The following is a 17308-nucleotide window of genomic DNA, read 5'->3' as shown; positions in this document are numbered from 1 at the left end:
CAGACAATGAAGTACCCAGAGGATTATGATTCTGTTCTGCAGATTCTATGGAGCAGAAACTGGTACACAATGGCAAAGATGTAAATATCATCTAGGCAAGTTAATGTGGACAGTTTATTTCAGTTAGAAAAAAAAAATTCCCTTTTCAGATATACACTCTTCATTAATTTTGTGCTAATGATTGTTAAGTTTTGTTTTACCTTGTTTGTTTTTTTTCTTGCCTTAATATAGGGGGAGAGTGTTTCTTCCCAGATGTTACTTCAATTATTGTCCTAATGTAAGAAGACTAGTTGGTCTGAAGCATATGCTTCAATGATCTGCAAACAAACCAATTCTGTAATTTATTATGGAAGTGCAGAGGTCGCTCAAGCTGTGATGTCCTGGTGTTGGTGGACAGGCATCTAAAATTTAAAGCTGCAGTTCTCAAAAAATTTTCTCTGACTTGGAAAAAAAAATAAACCCCAAAACCCAGAGAGAATCATAACGTTCTCTCCCACCAAAAGCTGTTACAAATCTCTTTTTATGGGACAAGAATTGTTTCAGTAAAACTTCAGCATTTTGATTAATTTGTGAGACCGAGATACTAAATTTCTTGAGATACTGTATTTAATTTACATGTGGCCACGCTCTTCTATAGATTTTTGAATATTCTAGCTAATACAAGAAAATAAAAGAAGTAGTCAATAATTTGATAACTTGAGCAAAAATAAATAGTAGCCCAAGGAGAGAGTTTGTCAGTGACAGTTTTGTTTTGTTTTTTATAATTACCATTGTGCCACTTTTCTGCTTTACAGAGAATCATTTGAGTAAAACCTGTGTTTTGTGAACTGTGGAGCAGTCTTTTGTATTTCTGTAAATGCTTTGATTTGCTGCCCCTAAGATCATGCCGGGTAAACATTCTGATACTTTTATAAAGAATTTTTACATAAGCACTTTTCAAAGAGTATCTGAGCATACTGCTCCTTGGTGGCTATTGGATAATTCTGGATTTGGCTCTAACTCTGCCATCAGCAGTTGGAATTAGACCTGCAGACAAAGTGGGTGAATTAGTCCATGTGCAAGAGAACCCCTCCAGGAACTCCTTGTAACTTTAAATATTAAAGTATAGAAGGTTCCTCAGGAGTTAAGGCAGTTCATTGTACAGCAGGACCCCAACTCCTTGCCTACTATGGCAGTGGTTTTGTTAAGGTAAGGCCTCAAAGTCCTGCCCACATGCTTATTTTTTAAAAGTTACTGAACTTGAGATACAAATACGCATTTGCAGCATCAGATTCTGTGGGCTGTCCTGGAACTGTGTATAGAGTTTACATTTATTTTAGTCATCCATGGCTTTTGCAACATGCTGGAAAAACAATGGGACGTAATTTCTTTATGGGAACAGAAACAAAAATCAAATAATGGTAGTTAAAGGAAATATGTCTACAACCAAGGTAGCAGGAACTTTTCCAGATAGATAAAAATACCCTTCTGGAAGATTAACAGAAGTCTGACAGTGAGTAGAAGAATTTTATAAGCAGTCGGTTTTCCCAAAAGTTCAAGTTATCCTTACAGATAAGGATAGAAAGTATTTGGGAAAATATTTTCTCCTCATTGGTATCTGCAGTACTTTTAATGAAAAATGTTTGGTTCCTCTTTAATTTCTTTAAAAGTTTAATTGCGTTTTGAAATTGGTGATTAAATAAATATGTTGCCAAGTTAATTTTTTACTAAAAAGATTTTGTCCTCAATAATTGTTTTATGATAATATGAGCCTTTTTTAAGGATATGAAGTTTGTTTCAAGGAAGCGTTTTGTATACTAAAATTCAACGTATGTTCTGGGTTCAGAAAGTATGACTTTTCTCCCATATTACTAGGTTTTTAGCGTTCAGTTTGGAATATATTGTGAAGAAGGGAATTGTCTTTGGGGAGTATGAGAAATATTTCTAGTTTATTTTGAGAATTTTAAGTTCTCGAGTGTTCATGGAAATTTCACTGATCTCAGGGACCTGGAATTCCCAAGGGCAGGTTCTTCCAGTGAAGACAGAGGTGAAAAAAGCAAAGAGAAGGCTTTTTCTCTCTCCTGGTTACAGGATCACTGCTGCATTAGCAATGGGCCCGCATTTTGCCTAGTCCTTCTTTTGCAGGTGGTGTACTTCAGAAATCTTTTTCTGTTGCTCTTCACATCCCGTGCCAGATCCAACTTTAGGTGGATTTTGGCATTCCTAAACATATCCTTCTAGGCTTTAACAATATATCTATATTTTTCCAAGTTTACTATGTCTGAACAACCTTATTTATGCTTTCTATTAATACTTGAATTTAGTTAGGAGTTCCCTGCATATCCATCATTCTGCAAATCAAAGACATTGCCTTTGATTTTCAAGGCTGTTTTCAAGGACCACAGTCTAGGTCAAGAATGGTCCATTCTGGTCTACAGGAATTCAAGCAAAGTCAGCAGAAGACTTACTTTACAAATACTCTTTCACCTGTATGTAGTAACGTGGTCTGTGAAGCAAACTCTGTTTATGTAAAGGCTTTAGCAATTTTGTCATCTGATTTCCCTTTCGAAATAATCTAGGAAACAATTACACCTGTACTTCTCCAGTAGTAATACAGGAATGGCAAAACATATTGATGGATGGAGTTGTTGAGAAGGATTGTAATTGCATCTCCTGGAACAGCTGAATCTGTCAGCTGCAATTGGTTGTGTTTGACTCTATACTCGTGCACTCCATTTTCCTTTTCAAAGTAAAGCATTTTGCATACTCCCTGTGTTTGTGCAGACTGACGAAAACTAAGGAGCTGTAATAGCTGTAAACTACCAAGTGGGTGCTTGTGGAGAAGATGGAGCCACACTCTCCTTAGATCTGTGCATTAGAAGTATGAGAGAAAACAGGAAAGTTGTAATTACCAGTAAGGGGAAAACGAAAAACTTCACAATGTAGATTGTGAGATATTGGAACAGGTTGCCTGGAGGGTTTGTTGAAATGTCATCTTTGAGTATACTCAAAACTTGACCAAACAATTTCAGAGCTGCCTAACCTGACTTCAACTATACCGCTCTGAGTGGGGAGTGGAACCAGATGACCTCCACATATCCTGTCAGCTTAAATTCATGATTTTATGACTGTATACATTCTTGTTAGATAACAGTCAGTGAGACATAAGAAATCAGATTAATATTAGATCCTTTTGGATGTGCCTGGATTTCTAACAGTGTAATTTACAGAGGTTTTTTCCTTCAATTTCTGATAATGGGGACAGTGATTGAAAATTGAAGTTAGAAAGGAAAGATACTAAATATTTTGCTGTTCAAGTGTAGAGAGACTGGCTAGTCTAAGTAATTTCCTTTTGATCTTTACTGCTGTTGAAAAAGATGCTAAAATTTACTTGGGAAGTGTAGATGCAGTTAGCAAATAAAATACAGAGAAGTGGTGAAGGCTAAATAAACTGGAACACACTGACTAAATTATGGTAAATTCACTAAACAAAATGGGAAAAATTGGATGAGAAGATTGAAAAAAATTCTTACATTTAACTTTTCCATAGGAAAACGTTTTTCCGAGAAATTTATTTTCACCTTCTTTGTGCTGCATTATTTTATGTAAAAAGAGTATTTATTTTATTGTGATGTTTTCGTATTGTTATATTTTCCTATTTTTAATATGTGAGATTTTTGAGATTATGTCAGTACACGAGAACAAATTACTTTAATGTGCTTGCATCCCATAAAATATTTTTTACTGGATCTTGACATTTACAAGTTTTATTTATATAGATAGTTTTATGGAGTAGGAATTAAACCTTCGTTATTTTTCAATATATAGAAGTGATTTGGAAATTCTTTATGAAGTGTAGTACAAGCTCTCACACAAGAAAAAGCGTGTAAATGCTACAGGGGACCTAACACTGAAATACACATATGAATAATATATTAGTTGATATACAGTACATATAATTAAAATTGAAAGAGTAAAGCAAATTTATAAAATATTTAAACTGAATAGTGAAGAAGACTGCAGAGAATTAAATGCATTTCTTGTTTTTTTTATCCTGACAGTTATATGCTACCAGTATGTAGCAGTTTTCCTGGGGAGGATGTTTCCCACACATAAGAAATTGCCTGGGTTCTTTGACATGCAGTGAAGCATAACTAAAGCAACAGTTTCTAGATGTGATAGAAAACAGTAGAATTTTGCTCAGTAAAAAAGGTTAACTTTCCATTACCAAGTAGAAATGGAAATGATGCAAATATGTGTTGCAATTTAGAATGGAAGTAAATTGAGCAGTTAAAAGTCATGAGATGTCTTTGGCCACAACCTTTCTCATAAGAAAATTGTGAAGTTATTTAAATCTAGTTTCCTCTTGAGTTGGGATGGTGGTTGGTGGTTGGTTTTTATTTACTTTTGCTGGGTTTAGGTTTTCTAAATTGCTGAGGTATATTACCTTTTGTCAGTCAGCAGCTAGAATCACGTTTTCTTGAGAAGTCAAAACTACATATACCCAAAAGGAGCTTGGTCTTGTCTGGAATTATGGATGCATGTCTTTGATAACTGGATGTTATCAGGTATAAAGTGAAGGCATGATTTGGTATAGTCTTCCTATTATAGTGATTTAAAAAATCTTCTGTAGAACTTTTCTGGCCTTGAAAAATTTGGTGTCTTGATTTGAACAATAGGCTGCATTTAGTGAACAGCTTTCTTTAAGAAAATATAGTGATAGGGGCTAAGAACTCTGTAGCTTTATGTTCCATGCAAAAGGATTAGTTCTTGGTGTTGAAGAAATCCCTATCTATCATGGAACATATTAACAATTGAAGTCGGCAGGTTTGCAATGAGAATAGGTGTGGGATTTGACTGAGTGCCAAATCATGGATTTCTAGCCTGTCTGCCAGTAGTTTGGTGTCTTTCTGGATGCCCTTGTGGGGCATAACAATAGATTTCACTGCTTGCATAGATAGACAGAATTTTATGTCCATTAAGATACTTCTAAAGCAGACGATGATGAAGACTTTTTTGTACAATTATCTTTTGTTTTGCGTTTGAAATCCCTTAGTTTTGTGTTACAGGGTTTTTATTTGTTATGTCATGTTAGGTCTCTTGGCTTGAGAAAAGACATAAAAAGAAATATAGCAGAAATTTAAATTTAAAGAGGAACAAGTATATCATTGTGATGTGTATTTCTTCTGTTTACTTATTTTAATGTGTTCTTTCCCCGCCCCCTCTTGTCTTGTCTCCTTCTTCCTGTCAAATAAAGGCCAAGAAACACCAGGTCTTCCTAACAGAGACGTATGAAAACAACATGAGAGAGCTGGAGTTACTCTTGGACAGCTTTGCTATGTCAGGCCAGCGGACAGCAGGTTAGTTGAAAGTATAAAATGACAGATGCATCTGTCAATGTTCCAAAGTCACTACATTGTGGGAATTCTGCAGATGCCTCTTGCATTCCCTCTTCTCAACATGCTTTGATTTGATGACATGATAAGAGCAGTTCTCACAGCAGTCAAATGGCCTTGCTAGCTGAGAAAGGGTGACGGATTGTGGACCTGCTGTTGTCAGCCCAGAGCTTGATTTACAAATGCTGGGGTGTATATGATCGGTCAGAAAAGGGCTCACTTGCTGTGCTCTAAATCCAGCTGAGAAAAAAGTCCTTACAGTATACCTGCAAAGGGAACAGATGTTTTGCCTGAACTGAGCCAAATTCTGAGGCAACCTTCAGCAACTTAAAGGTCATATATTCAAAAAGGTTGTGTAGGACACATGATGCAACACAATACTTTTTACAGTTGATTGTGGACCAGGGCTATGTTGCATTCGTTTAATCTGATGCAGAACAAATATTTCTCTGTTTTCATTAAAATTAATTGTAAGTCGGTGTCACTCTGCTTTTTTTTTGCGTTACCTGCCTTTGTGTATAATTATTTTATTAGACTTAATAAACTTCTGCCTGGTTAGACATTTGAAACAACGGCTAACATAAACAAGCTGAACTTTAACATCAAGCTAATGACTTTTTTTAAAGCTGGAAATTGAACACTTTTTAAAACCTTCATTTTAAACTGTAATTCCTGTTAGAAAAATTACATTCTAGACACAAAGTGATTCCAATTTACAGTGAAAGTAAGCTGGAAAAAAACAAGTAAAATGTGGCTTACAGAGCAAATGGGTTTATTTTATAAATATCATGATATGTTTTTGCACTTTTTAGCAACAATATGCATAAATGGGCTGTTAAAAATACTTTTAAATGAAGATACATTTTTTTGTATATTCACAAAATTATTTTTTTTAGGGCCTGGTGCTGTTAAATTCCAACAAAGAAACAACTTCTTGGGATTTCCCTTGTCCTTAAAAGGCGAGCTTGGATTCTGTGTTGCATTGATTTCCTTGCATAGGCTATATGCTTTTTTGTTCCAGAACCGGTATCAGTTTTATTCTGTAATTATAAATGTAATTATCATGATAATACCCATAGATTTATGGTTGAAAAGCTCTTTAAGACCGTGTATTTTCCACAATTTTGCAAAGTTCCACATGCTCAGAAGGACTTAAGTAACTCTGGGGGAAGCTGGAAGCTGCTGCCAAAGTGCAGTTTCCAAATTGTCTTTTGCATGGTAAACCTTGCTGAGAGCAGCTTTGACTTGCTTCTATAATATTAGAAATTCAATAATGGTACCTTCAATATTAATTTCCTTTGTTAGAGGTAAACTTTTAAATTAATTTAAATAGATCTCTTTTTTTTCAAGCTTTAGTATTTCTGAAGAGGCTCTTGAGGCAGATAGTAGAATTTAGTTTTGCAGTGGATTGACTGAGTCTTTACAGTCAATTACAGTCTTTTAATATTAAAATAGACATTGACTAAGACATTTGTTCTACATATTTGCTATGCTTTTAAGTTTGAAACCTAATTTTTAATGCTTTTGTGTTATTACTACTCTGGTGTACATAAAAAATTTTTGTATCTAATAGTATTTATTTAAATTTGTAAACAAATTATTATTACTATATTTGCCTAGATGCCAATAAAAGTAAAAGTCTTAAATAAGACTTTGTAGTCTAATTACTAGATGAGGGTCTACATGTGCCACAGCTGATGGGGAAGTCTTTCTTGTTCTTGTGGTCAGCACTGAACTCAAGGGGTTGAGAGATGTACTTAAAAATCTGTCAATATTAAAGATCAAACACTAAAGATCCAGCCCCTTAATTCAAGCAGTGATTAGTCTGTGATTATTAAGCTATACAGTAAAGATAATACTGTATTTTTAAGATTATGTCATGGGTTGATGGTGGGCTAATGCTAGGCACCTATGAAAGCTGCTAACTCATGCAGCTGGACAGAGGAGAGAAAATTTAATGAAGGTTTTATGGGTTGGGGTTAGGTTCTGGAGAGTTCACTCATCAAATGCCATCATAGGTGAAACAGGCTCAGTTTACAGATATGAAGTGAACTTTCTGCTAACAAATCAGAGCAGGATAAAGAGAAGTAAAACAAACCCTTGAAAAAACACCTTCCCACCACCCCTCCCTCCTCGCCTGCTCTACCTCCTACCCCAGTGTCACAAGGAGACAGGGAATGGGGATTGTGGTCAGTTCATCACCTGAGCCTTCTCCCACTGCTCGGGGAGAGAAGTCACTCCCCTGCTGCACCGTGGGGTCCCTCCCACAGGAGACAGTTCTCCATGGACTTCTCCAATGTGGCTCTATCTGATGTGCAGCAGCTCCCTGCAAACTGCTGCAATGCGAGTCCATCCCACAGGCAGCAGTGCTCCCAAAACTGCTTCAGCCGGGGTCACTCATCCATGGGGTGCAGTTCTCCAAGGACAGGATGCTCCAGCCTGGCAGCAGGGGCCCTTTCTCCACTGGCCTTCCACAGGGTCACAGCATTCTCTCAGACATCCGTCTGCTCCAGTGTGAGGCTCCTCTATGGGCTGCAGGGGGATCCCTGTGACCCTGCATGAGCTGCAAGGAGCACAGCTGCTTCACCATAGTCTCACCACGGGCTACAGGGGAATCTCGGCTCTGGTGCCTGGAGCACCTCCTGTCCTTTCTTCTCCACATGGTGTCTGCTGAGTTGTCCCTCTCGCTTGTTCTCATTCCTGCTTCTCTGTAGTGACAATTAAAACTGCCCACAACATTTGTTTTGATTTATTCCTAAACCTGTTATCACAGAATCATTACCACCGTTTCTAATTGGCCCAGCCTTGGCCAGTGGCATATCCATCTTGGGAGCCACCAGGGACTGGCTCTGCCACACATGGTGGAGGGTTCCAGCAGCTTCTCACAGAAGCCTGCCCCTCTCCACCCCTCCCCCCCGCTATCAAAAACCAGCCCATGCAAACCCAGTACAGATGAAAACCCAAATAGTTTTAGAAAACTTTTTTTTTTCTTTATGCATATCAAAATAAATCCATAGCATAAATCCATGTCTTCTCTTTTTCCAGTGACCTTAGCAAATTTTCCAGAGCACTGGTCCATTTGCATGAATTCATTTTGTATCTTTTCAGTTTATCCCATTTTTCAGTTATTCAGCAACTGGGTATGTTCTTAGGGATCTTTGTCTTCAAGAAAAAAGTAATTGTGGTTGTAATAATCTATGTAGAAGGTGAAATGAGTGCTAAGATAAAAATAAGTTCTCAGAGTGTTATCTGCTTTGAGTTAGCACCACCATTTAAAACAGGACACCAGTATTATTTTGGTCAAAAATCTAAAACATAGCACCATAAGATCTGCTATTAAGAAAATTAACTCTTTCCTGCCCTGGCCCAGTACAGCTAGGAGAAAGTCTGAAACAGCAGGTTTAAGAGTTTATTCACTTGTGTACTTCCGTAAGACTCACATGGAACTTGGCATTTTCCCCTAAATCTTCCCTCAAACTCTTACACAATACTGGGCGTACACTTCAAGTACTGGGTTGGGTTTTTTATCTCATTGCTGACATGGTGCTTCTGCCACAAGAGAGTGCATTTGGATTGTGTTGTGTGTCTCCTGCACAGTTGTATGGAGGCAGACAACATTTGGGCAGCATTTAAGCCTCAGGTTTGTTCTCAGCTAATGCAGGTAGGCTGAATCTGGTATTTCTATTGGCAGATTGAGCTGCCTAGAAATAGGGTTACAGCCAAGGCAATGAATGATAGCATAGAAAGTCTACTGACTAAATTCTAATTTGCGCAAACATGATATTAAAACAGCATTGCAGGTTGGGACTTAAAATATGAAAATACAATATTTAGACAGCTGGACAAAACCTATGGCATGGAAGATGACTCTTGGATTGACTTAATAGATATTGTTTTAAACTGAGTGAGACTTGTGTGTTACCACTTCACTTGAGCTACAAGAATGTGTAAAAAAATAGTGTTTATTTTTCTTGTGCAACAAGTTCAGTGCAGAATGTTCCTATAGTGGGTAGTAGTGAGAGGCTGGTCTTGTAATTGAGAAGACTGGGCTGGAGCTCTGTGCATAGCTATAGCTGTGGTTATGTGATAAAAATTGCAGTCACTTTATTCAATATGAAATTATAACTTCTCAAAAAAGATCAGGTTTTATGAATTCTTCTTAGATTGGTTTTAAGTATAAAGTTGCTTGGGTATATGTAGGATTCACAGGGCTCTGAAGTGTCATTAACTGCCATTGATAAAGTTTTGCTTTTCCTTGACTCTATAGACTTTTAGAAACTCTGCTAAGTAGGTGGCGTGGCTGGTAGGACAGAGCAGGGGTCTGTCACTGGGGTGTGCGTGCTGTAGAACAGATCTTGCTCCTATTACTGAAAGCAGTCTTGCAAATATGTCTTGCTTTGACTAGCTGGGACTTTGACTGTAAAACCTAGTCCAAACTGAATAGCACTTTATACTTTCTGGTACTATCAAAAGTTGGGAAAGAAGAGGCTAACTAATTCTTCAGAAAGAATTTTCTGAATGGTAGTTGGCAATACATTCTGACTTGTGCACTTAAGTAGGTTTTCCACTGAGTTCTGATGATGCTTTTTGTGAAGCCTACAGGAGAAATGTCATAGTTTTTATCATGATGACATATTTTTAACAGTAATTTTATAATTTATTTATATTTACAATGCCTTAGTAGAATCTTGTGCTTATTAGATGACACTAATTATGGAATTCTTTAGAAAGTACCCTGCAAGTATGTAAGTGCATCTCCTCTAGCTGATAAAGTTCTATGGGGAGCTAAAGAAAAGGCTTAGAATTTAGTATTTGATTTGACTTTATGAGTCACTCTGTGAAAATTGCTTAAAGACACTGGCGATAAACACCTGTATCATTGTTTAGTTGTGATGGTAGTTATGATGATTTAGCCTTCCTGGATTTAAAATGCCACTGATACTTTCACCTTTGCAAAATAAGGCTGCTGTTAAGAGTTGGTAAAGATAATTTTTCTCATAGAACATGTTAAAACTTGTTGAAAAGTTGATACTGTAATTTGCTACAAAGTGATAAATGCTTCTTAGGAATATAAGTAATGCTGAGAAGGATGATCTGTCAATAACCTAGTATTGTGGTGTAACACCAGGAAAAAAAGAAAAGTATGTTCTTGGAAACTGAATATCAACTGACATCTTGTGACCTCTCAATCAATACAGTGTTATTTTGCTTTCTTGGCACATTGTTCTATGCACTTTGGAATGGTCAGACTTGTTCATATGTCCCTAATTAGGGCAAGAAGATCAGAAGTCTCAATCTAAAGGTTTAATAAATAAGTTTAGAATGTATATAATGGATATATCAGATTTATAATTGAAGTATTATGTAGGACTCTGCAGACAGATAATATTTTTTTAGTAATTTCCTTTAGAATAAAATTCAAGATAATTTAAAATGTTTTTAAGTCTTCTCCAAGCATAACATAATCATGTGATCTTTGGCTCAGTAAGGCTTTAGGTAAATGAAGTACTTCATTACCATATACATGCTTAGTCACAACAGCAAAATAATGTCAGGAAAAGTGTAACATTCTTAACTTTCAGACAACATGTTTTTCAAAGTATATAATTGTGTGGTTTCAAAGTTGGCTTGTCTGACTGAATGACATGCTTGACCACAAGAGAAATAATATGTGAGACTGCATACCAAAAGCATTAGGTATAAATGTAATCCAGAATTTGCAGTTCTGCACCTAGTATTAAAGCTTTTATACAAGTGTCTTTCAGCTATATTTGCTGTGAAAGCATGGCTATACAGCTGTATCTCTCATGGCAAACAAGGCTGCTCTTCTGTGTTCTGTATAGTTACTGAAGCCCTAAATAATTCTAATACCTTGCATCCAGGGTGAGTAGTTTTCTCTCTGTGGCTTTAAGGCTTAATTTTTGTTCTGTGTTTTCCTTCAGGCACTTGTGAGGACAAAGATAAACCTCTGAGCTGCTCTGTCGTTGAGACTTTGAGGTGTACCTTGACAGCTTACCAGAACAAGCTGGAAGATACGTCTAATGAGGTAACACTTGCAATGTTTGGCTCTATATGTATTGCATTTGGCCTGCAGCAGTACATAAACTTAGCTTGTAAAAAATAGCAGAAGAGTGGGAATGTTGAGTTGACAGCTTCAAGTATGCCCAAAGAAAAAATCTCTGTCACTACTATTTGTCTAAGCTTGCCCTGCAGTGAAGCTTCACATTTGTGGGGACAATTTTTTGTCTTTCTAGATTAATTTGGTTTTCTTGTTCAATCTTTTTGGTTTTTTTTCCCAAAAATATTTAGGGTAACAAGCTGTTCATATATAGGATTTTAATTAAAAGATAATGATCTCAGAGGGTGGCTGCATATACTGCAATGTTCCGAAATACATAATGGTTGAGCCTCATAGTCACTGCTCTCAGTTATGTAAATGGTCAGGCTCCCCTGTACTTATAAAACTGTATAATTTTCTGAGGAGAGTGTGTTTTCAATGGATTCTCTTTGGGAGCTATTTTACTGTAATTTCAATTAAAATAGGACTGTTAGAATACTCTCTTTATCTAACCAAATAATTGAATTATTTCAATTTTGGGAAACTTACCCTTGAAAAAATCAGATGTTTTCCATGCAGTCCTACTGTCCTTTTATATCACTGACCGAGAAGTTAGAGTTTTGCATTTATTTTGTTGTGTGTTTTGCTAGTCTGACTAAATTACTCCTCTTGGGTGCAAATGTTTTATTAATTTGTGTCTTTAAAGGCTGTAGAAAGAAGTTAACTGCACCACTGAAATTTTTGTGCAAACTTGTGATTAGTTTTTGAATAAAATTGGCAAATACAGAAAGGCAAGATTGTAAGATGATTGTAAAGGTGCCAGCACTCTATTTAATTTCTAAGTTTTGTCTTTTGTTTTGACAAATGTGTAGTCTAGCTAGTCACTCAACACATTAAAAAAATTAAAAAATAATAAAAGAAAAGTATATCAGCTTTGCCCCTGTTATTGTGAAAAGAACACAGGACCTCTCCCACAAGACCTTTGAGTTTGTTCAAGGGGCACAAAAATAAGTGACCATGGAAACAATTATACTTTTTAAACAGCAAGCACTGTTAAATCTTTCCCAGCGAGATAAGAGAATTGATGTGTATAGTCATTATGAAACTCTTCTGAGACCCAAGTCTGGAAGCTGAAGAGTAACTAGGAACATATTACCCACAGCGAATTGTTATTTGGGAGGAGGAGCATCACGTGATAGGCAGCACAGTTGAAAAGTCGACTCAGCAGGCTTTGGCTTAGTGATGTGCTTTGTTGTGAAACTGTGCCAGAGACAGCAGTGGGGAGACCAAGGGGGTGGCTTCTAAGAAAGCAAAGAGAGTGTTCTGACAGAAAGAAGAATGAACTGTCAAGGAAAATAAATCGCAAGCAGAGCAGGACCAACAGATGACCTGCCACAAGACTTCCCAGTAGGACTGTGTGTGACTGACCCTGAAGTTGTCATATGGAGCCAGAGATCACTGAGCACCTTCGTGGTGCACAGAAAGGGCAGTGCTCTGTCCTTCTTGATTACCCCCGCCCCCACAGAGAATGCTGCTTTTGGCTTTTTATGTGTGAGATATGTTTAATAATAAAACTTTTTAATAATACAGTAATGCACAAGGGGACTGTGAAGGGCACTGTGCAATACATACAATAGGATGTTTTAATACACAGTAAGGAACGGTTTTTAGTAAGCAATACAATTGTGAGCAAATTTTAGTGGCTCTCTTTATAAAAGATTTTCAACAAGATCCTACATATTGATGAATTTATTAATGTATGTGTACATCTGTATGTATATATGAAATATGCTGGTAAACTTGTAATGTGTCATCTTTAACTTACTGTATTAAACATTAAGTTAAAAGATCTAGTTAGTTTGTGTGACGGAAAGGTGTAGAAGTGTTTGGGGTTTTGTAGATAACTAGCTTCTGACTTTCTGTATAGTGCAGATGCCAGAATATGTTTCAGGAGATGGAAAATACTAGTAAACCAATAAAAAGATTGGAAATATTTAGTAGCATTCTTTAATTTACTATAATTATTTCTAAGTGTTTTGCCAGATTTCCTGACATCAAAATACAAAAATAAAAAATTTTAAAAGTAATTAATAAATTTTGTAAATGAAGCGTTCTATTTCTGAGTTGCTCCTTAAATGTCAGGCATTAGTGTTATCATCATATAAACAAAGATACAGATTATTTTGATATGTTGTTATACTTTTTGAGAGTGGAAAGTGATGGTACCTCAGCACACATTAAGCAAACTCTGAGATGGTTACTTTTAACCCTACAGTAGTCACTATGCCTCTTTGGAACACTGCTGCTTTTTACTGTATGTGAGTACTATCCAGTGCTCAGAAAAGAATCATGCTTCTAGCTGGATAATTTCTGCAAATGGCCGCTGACTTGAAAACTTGTTTTCTCAAACCACTCCCCGGATCATTACCTGAATTTACTGAATGCTTTCAAGCACATTTCAGAATTTGTGTTTTTGTCAGATATTTTGAGAGTTAATAGGATAGGTAAGAGTGGGCTCAGTTTGGGATTCTGCCACTAGTCTTTATTTTAAATCATTATGAAAGAGTTATTTAGTGTTTTTGTAATGGCATATTATTTAGATTGTATGGAGTATAAAAGCTTTCCAAGGACTTGAAATACATGTTGGTTTTTTACTTTCATATACAAAATTCTTCCTCTATATTATATTGAATAGGTCATTGCAGCCTTTCTATAAAATGCCTGTTTGTCATATCTTTCACAGCTTGAGAAAACAAAGGCTTTGTGTAAAAAGATGACAAAAGAACTTAATGTATCTGAGGAGAAAATGCGTGCTTTAAGACAAGACCTTAAGGTATGGTTTAATGAATTTAGCATAAAATTTGAATGTTCTGCAAAAGGTATCTTTCTGGATTAAAAGTATATTTTTTTCTTATCAAAGTCTCTATATCACTGTATTCTGAGCAAACTAGTTTACCTTGCAAGTTTGTGTGAAACCATGCTGCTTTATTCTGGTTACCACTAAGTGCATAATTTCAGTGATTTCACTTCTGAAATAATTAAAATACTTTTATAAATTTGGTAAGTATTGTTTTATTGAAATCGGTATCAGTAATCTTTTTTGTTTAACTGTTTCTCTCAAGAAAAGGGAAAGAGAAATCAATTACCACTGTGCCTATGAAGGTATATTTTGTAAAAGATGTCCATTCTTTGCTTAATTTTTTTGTTTGTGTTTATCAGAAAGGTCAATGCATGTAATGCATCGAGTTGTCTTTAACAGCTGTCAAACGTGTGGCCTAAAATTTCTTGGATTTAAAGTTACCTGAGATAAAAACACTTGAGAGCTCTTTCCTTTCGTTTTGGAACAATATTTATTTTTTCTGTTTTTGGCTGACACCAGTTTTGTAATGTCCTGTCTGGTTAAATCAATAGCTGAGGGAGTGAGTAAGTCCTGAGGTTGTATTTTAACTTACTGTCCCAACTAGCAGTATATTGTATTACTGCAAAAATAGAATGTCTGTAAAGCCAGCGTTTTTCAGATTCTTTTGCAGAGGATATGCTGCTTTATCTTTTATGCAGTGTTTTTCTGTAGCATTCATTGAATCTTCACATTAATGGATACTTACACATGATGTGTTGTCACCTGTTATGAACTTTCTTTACTAATTTATGTTCAGAAGATTTAGGTCTTCTGTTACAGCCCCTTTTTAACTCACCTAAATTTGGCAACCCTTTGCAAGAGATACTTGTATTTTTCACACACAAACTGAGCTTCCTACACAAACAGGGTACTGCTTTTTATGTAATATGCTGGTTTTCAATCTCTATAAATTTTTGGTAATAATATTGTATAGATGATCAAAATCTAGATCCAAACTGAAAACATTTATATTAGAAATTTAAAATTAATATTTTAATATTTTTATTTAGAAGAATAAAACTTGTCATTTTCTGATGATTTTGGTAGCATCTTTTGTATGATTTTATGAAAAATAAGCAATAGTTTCAGTTTGACCTTTTGCAAACTTCAGTAGTGCTGGACATCCAGTGTAACTGGACAATATTTTGGCTCAAAATGTATTAAGTTCTTTAGTGTATTAAGTTCTTTGTTTACCTGGTAAGATTTGGTGCTGGTAACATAATGGTATTTATGACCATTTCTGATTATTACTTACTTCCCATGCTCCAAAGTGAGTCCTCACTTTTTTTTATCTTGCATGTAAATAATACAATTGGAAACAGCCGCTATGTTGCTTGCAGATTCAGCTCCAACAGATCAGGGATTCACTCAAAAAAATAATGTACCTTTTCAATTGCTCTGAGAGGTTTGCACTCTGTAGAGGATGTGTCCCTGTGTTCTGCACCTCATTTGTGGGGGTAGAGGGGACTGTTAAGATCACTGCATCATGGAGCCTTTATCAGAGGTGGATTTCCAAAGCTGTCTAGCTGCAAGCTGTGGAAGAAGCCTATTGTCAATTTGAAATTCTGTTCCTGAAGGAAAAATTAAGTCCACCTAGCCTCGAGTCTTGTGAATACATGTGGTTATATGACTATTTCTTTCCTCAGGTGATGAACACTAGACTAAGGTAGCATTTTATAGAGTAAAATTTATACCAGCCTTTCTGTTACATTCTTCCGTTTTACAGGAAGCTCAGGATATCATGGCTGATGCCAATAAAGAGTTAAACCATCTGCGTGCTAAGTGTGCAGACAGAGAGACTTTAATAGAAACTTTAAAAATGCAACTACAGGATGTACAGCAATGCTGGGAGAAAGAGCAAGTACGTGCCACAGAATCTGAAAATGAAATCCAGAAGCTTACCGGGGCTTACCAGAAGGATATGGAGGTATTACTAGAGACAAGATGACTGTCAAAGAGTCTTTATTTAATCTCAGCTTTATACATTTACATACATCAGATGGTTACTCTTAGTCTTAACAGATTTATCCCTAAAATATGATTTTAAGATATGTATTTTGAAATATGTGTTTAATATCTACAGGATCTCAGGACATATTGGTTCTACTTTCTTCTGTATCAGAACTAATAGCTTAATCATTCCAGTATTTTGAATTTTTGAAAAACAGAGTTTATTTAAAAAGCTATGCCTGACGAACAATTATTTCTTTCTTTCAAATTAAAAGTTAACAGAAATGTTTTGCAGTTGAAACGTGTAATACTGTCATTATCATGTATTAATTACTGATCTACATGGCAATTGATAGATAGCAAATATGGAATTGAGGTAGTTTTGCATACATGCCACAAAACCTAGAAATTCTTACTTTATCTGTTAGCTAATTGTGATGTGCTGTATGTGGGAATGGGCCCACACTGTCTTATTTCAGAAACATTTTCTCTCTTTATATGTATTAACAGATGTTAATTTTGTTGCTTTTTCTGCCCAATGAAGCGGTTCTGTACTAGCAATGGCAATGATATACTTGTAGTTGTTGTGCATATTGAGCTCATTACTTCCACAAATTTGGACATGGATGCCAACTGAGTAAAAAGGAAACATTCTTTCCACCTCTTTTACAGTCTGGTATTTAAATGGGGTCCACATGAAGCAGCTGGAATTGTTAGACACATCAGATAATGATTAAAGTGGAGGAAACTAGAAGTCTGGCTATATTGTAAAGTCAGCATGTCTACAACCCTGTGGTTGCATTCAACATGTGTGAATTGATTTGGGGTCCTGGAATCCTGTTTCTTGTGCCAAATGGATAGTTATCCCAGTTTTATCACAGCTCAAACAAAAAATGTAATGATGGTGGCACACTGGATTTTCCTTGGGGAATTTGTAGATCTGTTAGAAGCAAAGTTAAACTAAACTAAACTACAGTTTATTTTTAATTACATAAAATACCATGAAATAATTGTGAGAAAATGCAC

At 36.0% G+C, this 17308-nt stretch overlaps 1 protein-coding gene across 30 annotated transcripts in view; it reads left to right on the top strand.

Moving 5' to 3' along the window:
- The window catches only part of CCDC171 (coiled-coil domain containing 171), a 158139-nt gene that overhangs the window by 44603 nt on the left and 96228 nt on the right, over nt 1-17308 (top strand). For all 30 annotated transcript variants that reach the window (XR_015281018.1, XR_015281019.1, XR_015281016.1 and 27 more), the window contains 4 exons: nt 5237-5339; nt 11318-11421; nt 14177-14266; nt 16059-16259. Coding sequence is in view for 15 of the 30 variants with exons in the window: in XM_086869229.1 (XP_086725355.1) it covers nt 5237-5339; nt 11318-11421; nt 14177-14266; nt 16059-16259 (498 nt within the window). In the remaining 15 variants the exon portion in view is untranslated. The remainder of the gene's footprint in view (nt 1-5236; nt 5340-11317; nt 11422-14176; nt 14267-16058; nt 16260-17308) is intronic.

Source organism: Cyanistes caeruleus, chromosome Z, assembly GCF_971803275.1.
Source record: "Cyanistes caeruleus chromosome Z, bCyaCae1.hap1.1, whole genome shotgun sequence".
Classification (NCBI taxonomy): domain Eukaryota; kingdom Metazoa; phylum Chordata; class Aves; order Passeriformes; family Paridae; genus Cyanistes; species Cyanistes caeruleus.
This window is presented reverse-complemented; position numbering and strand designations above follow the sequence as displayed.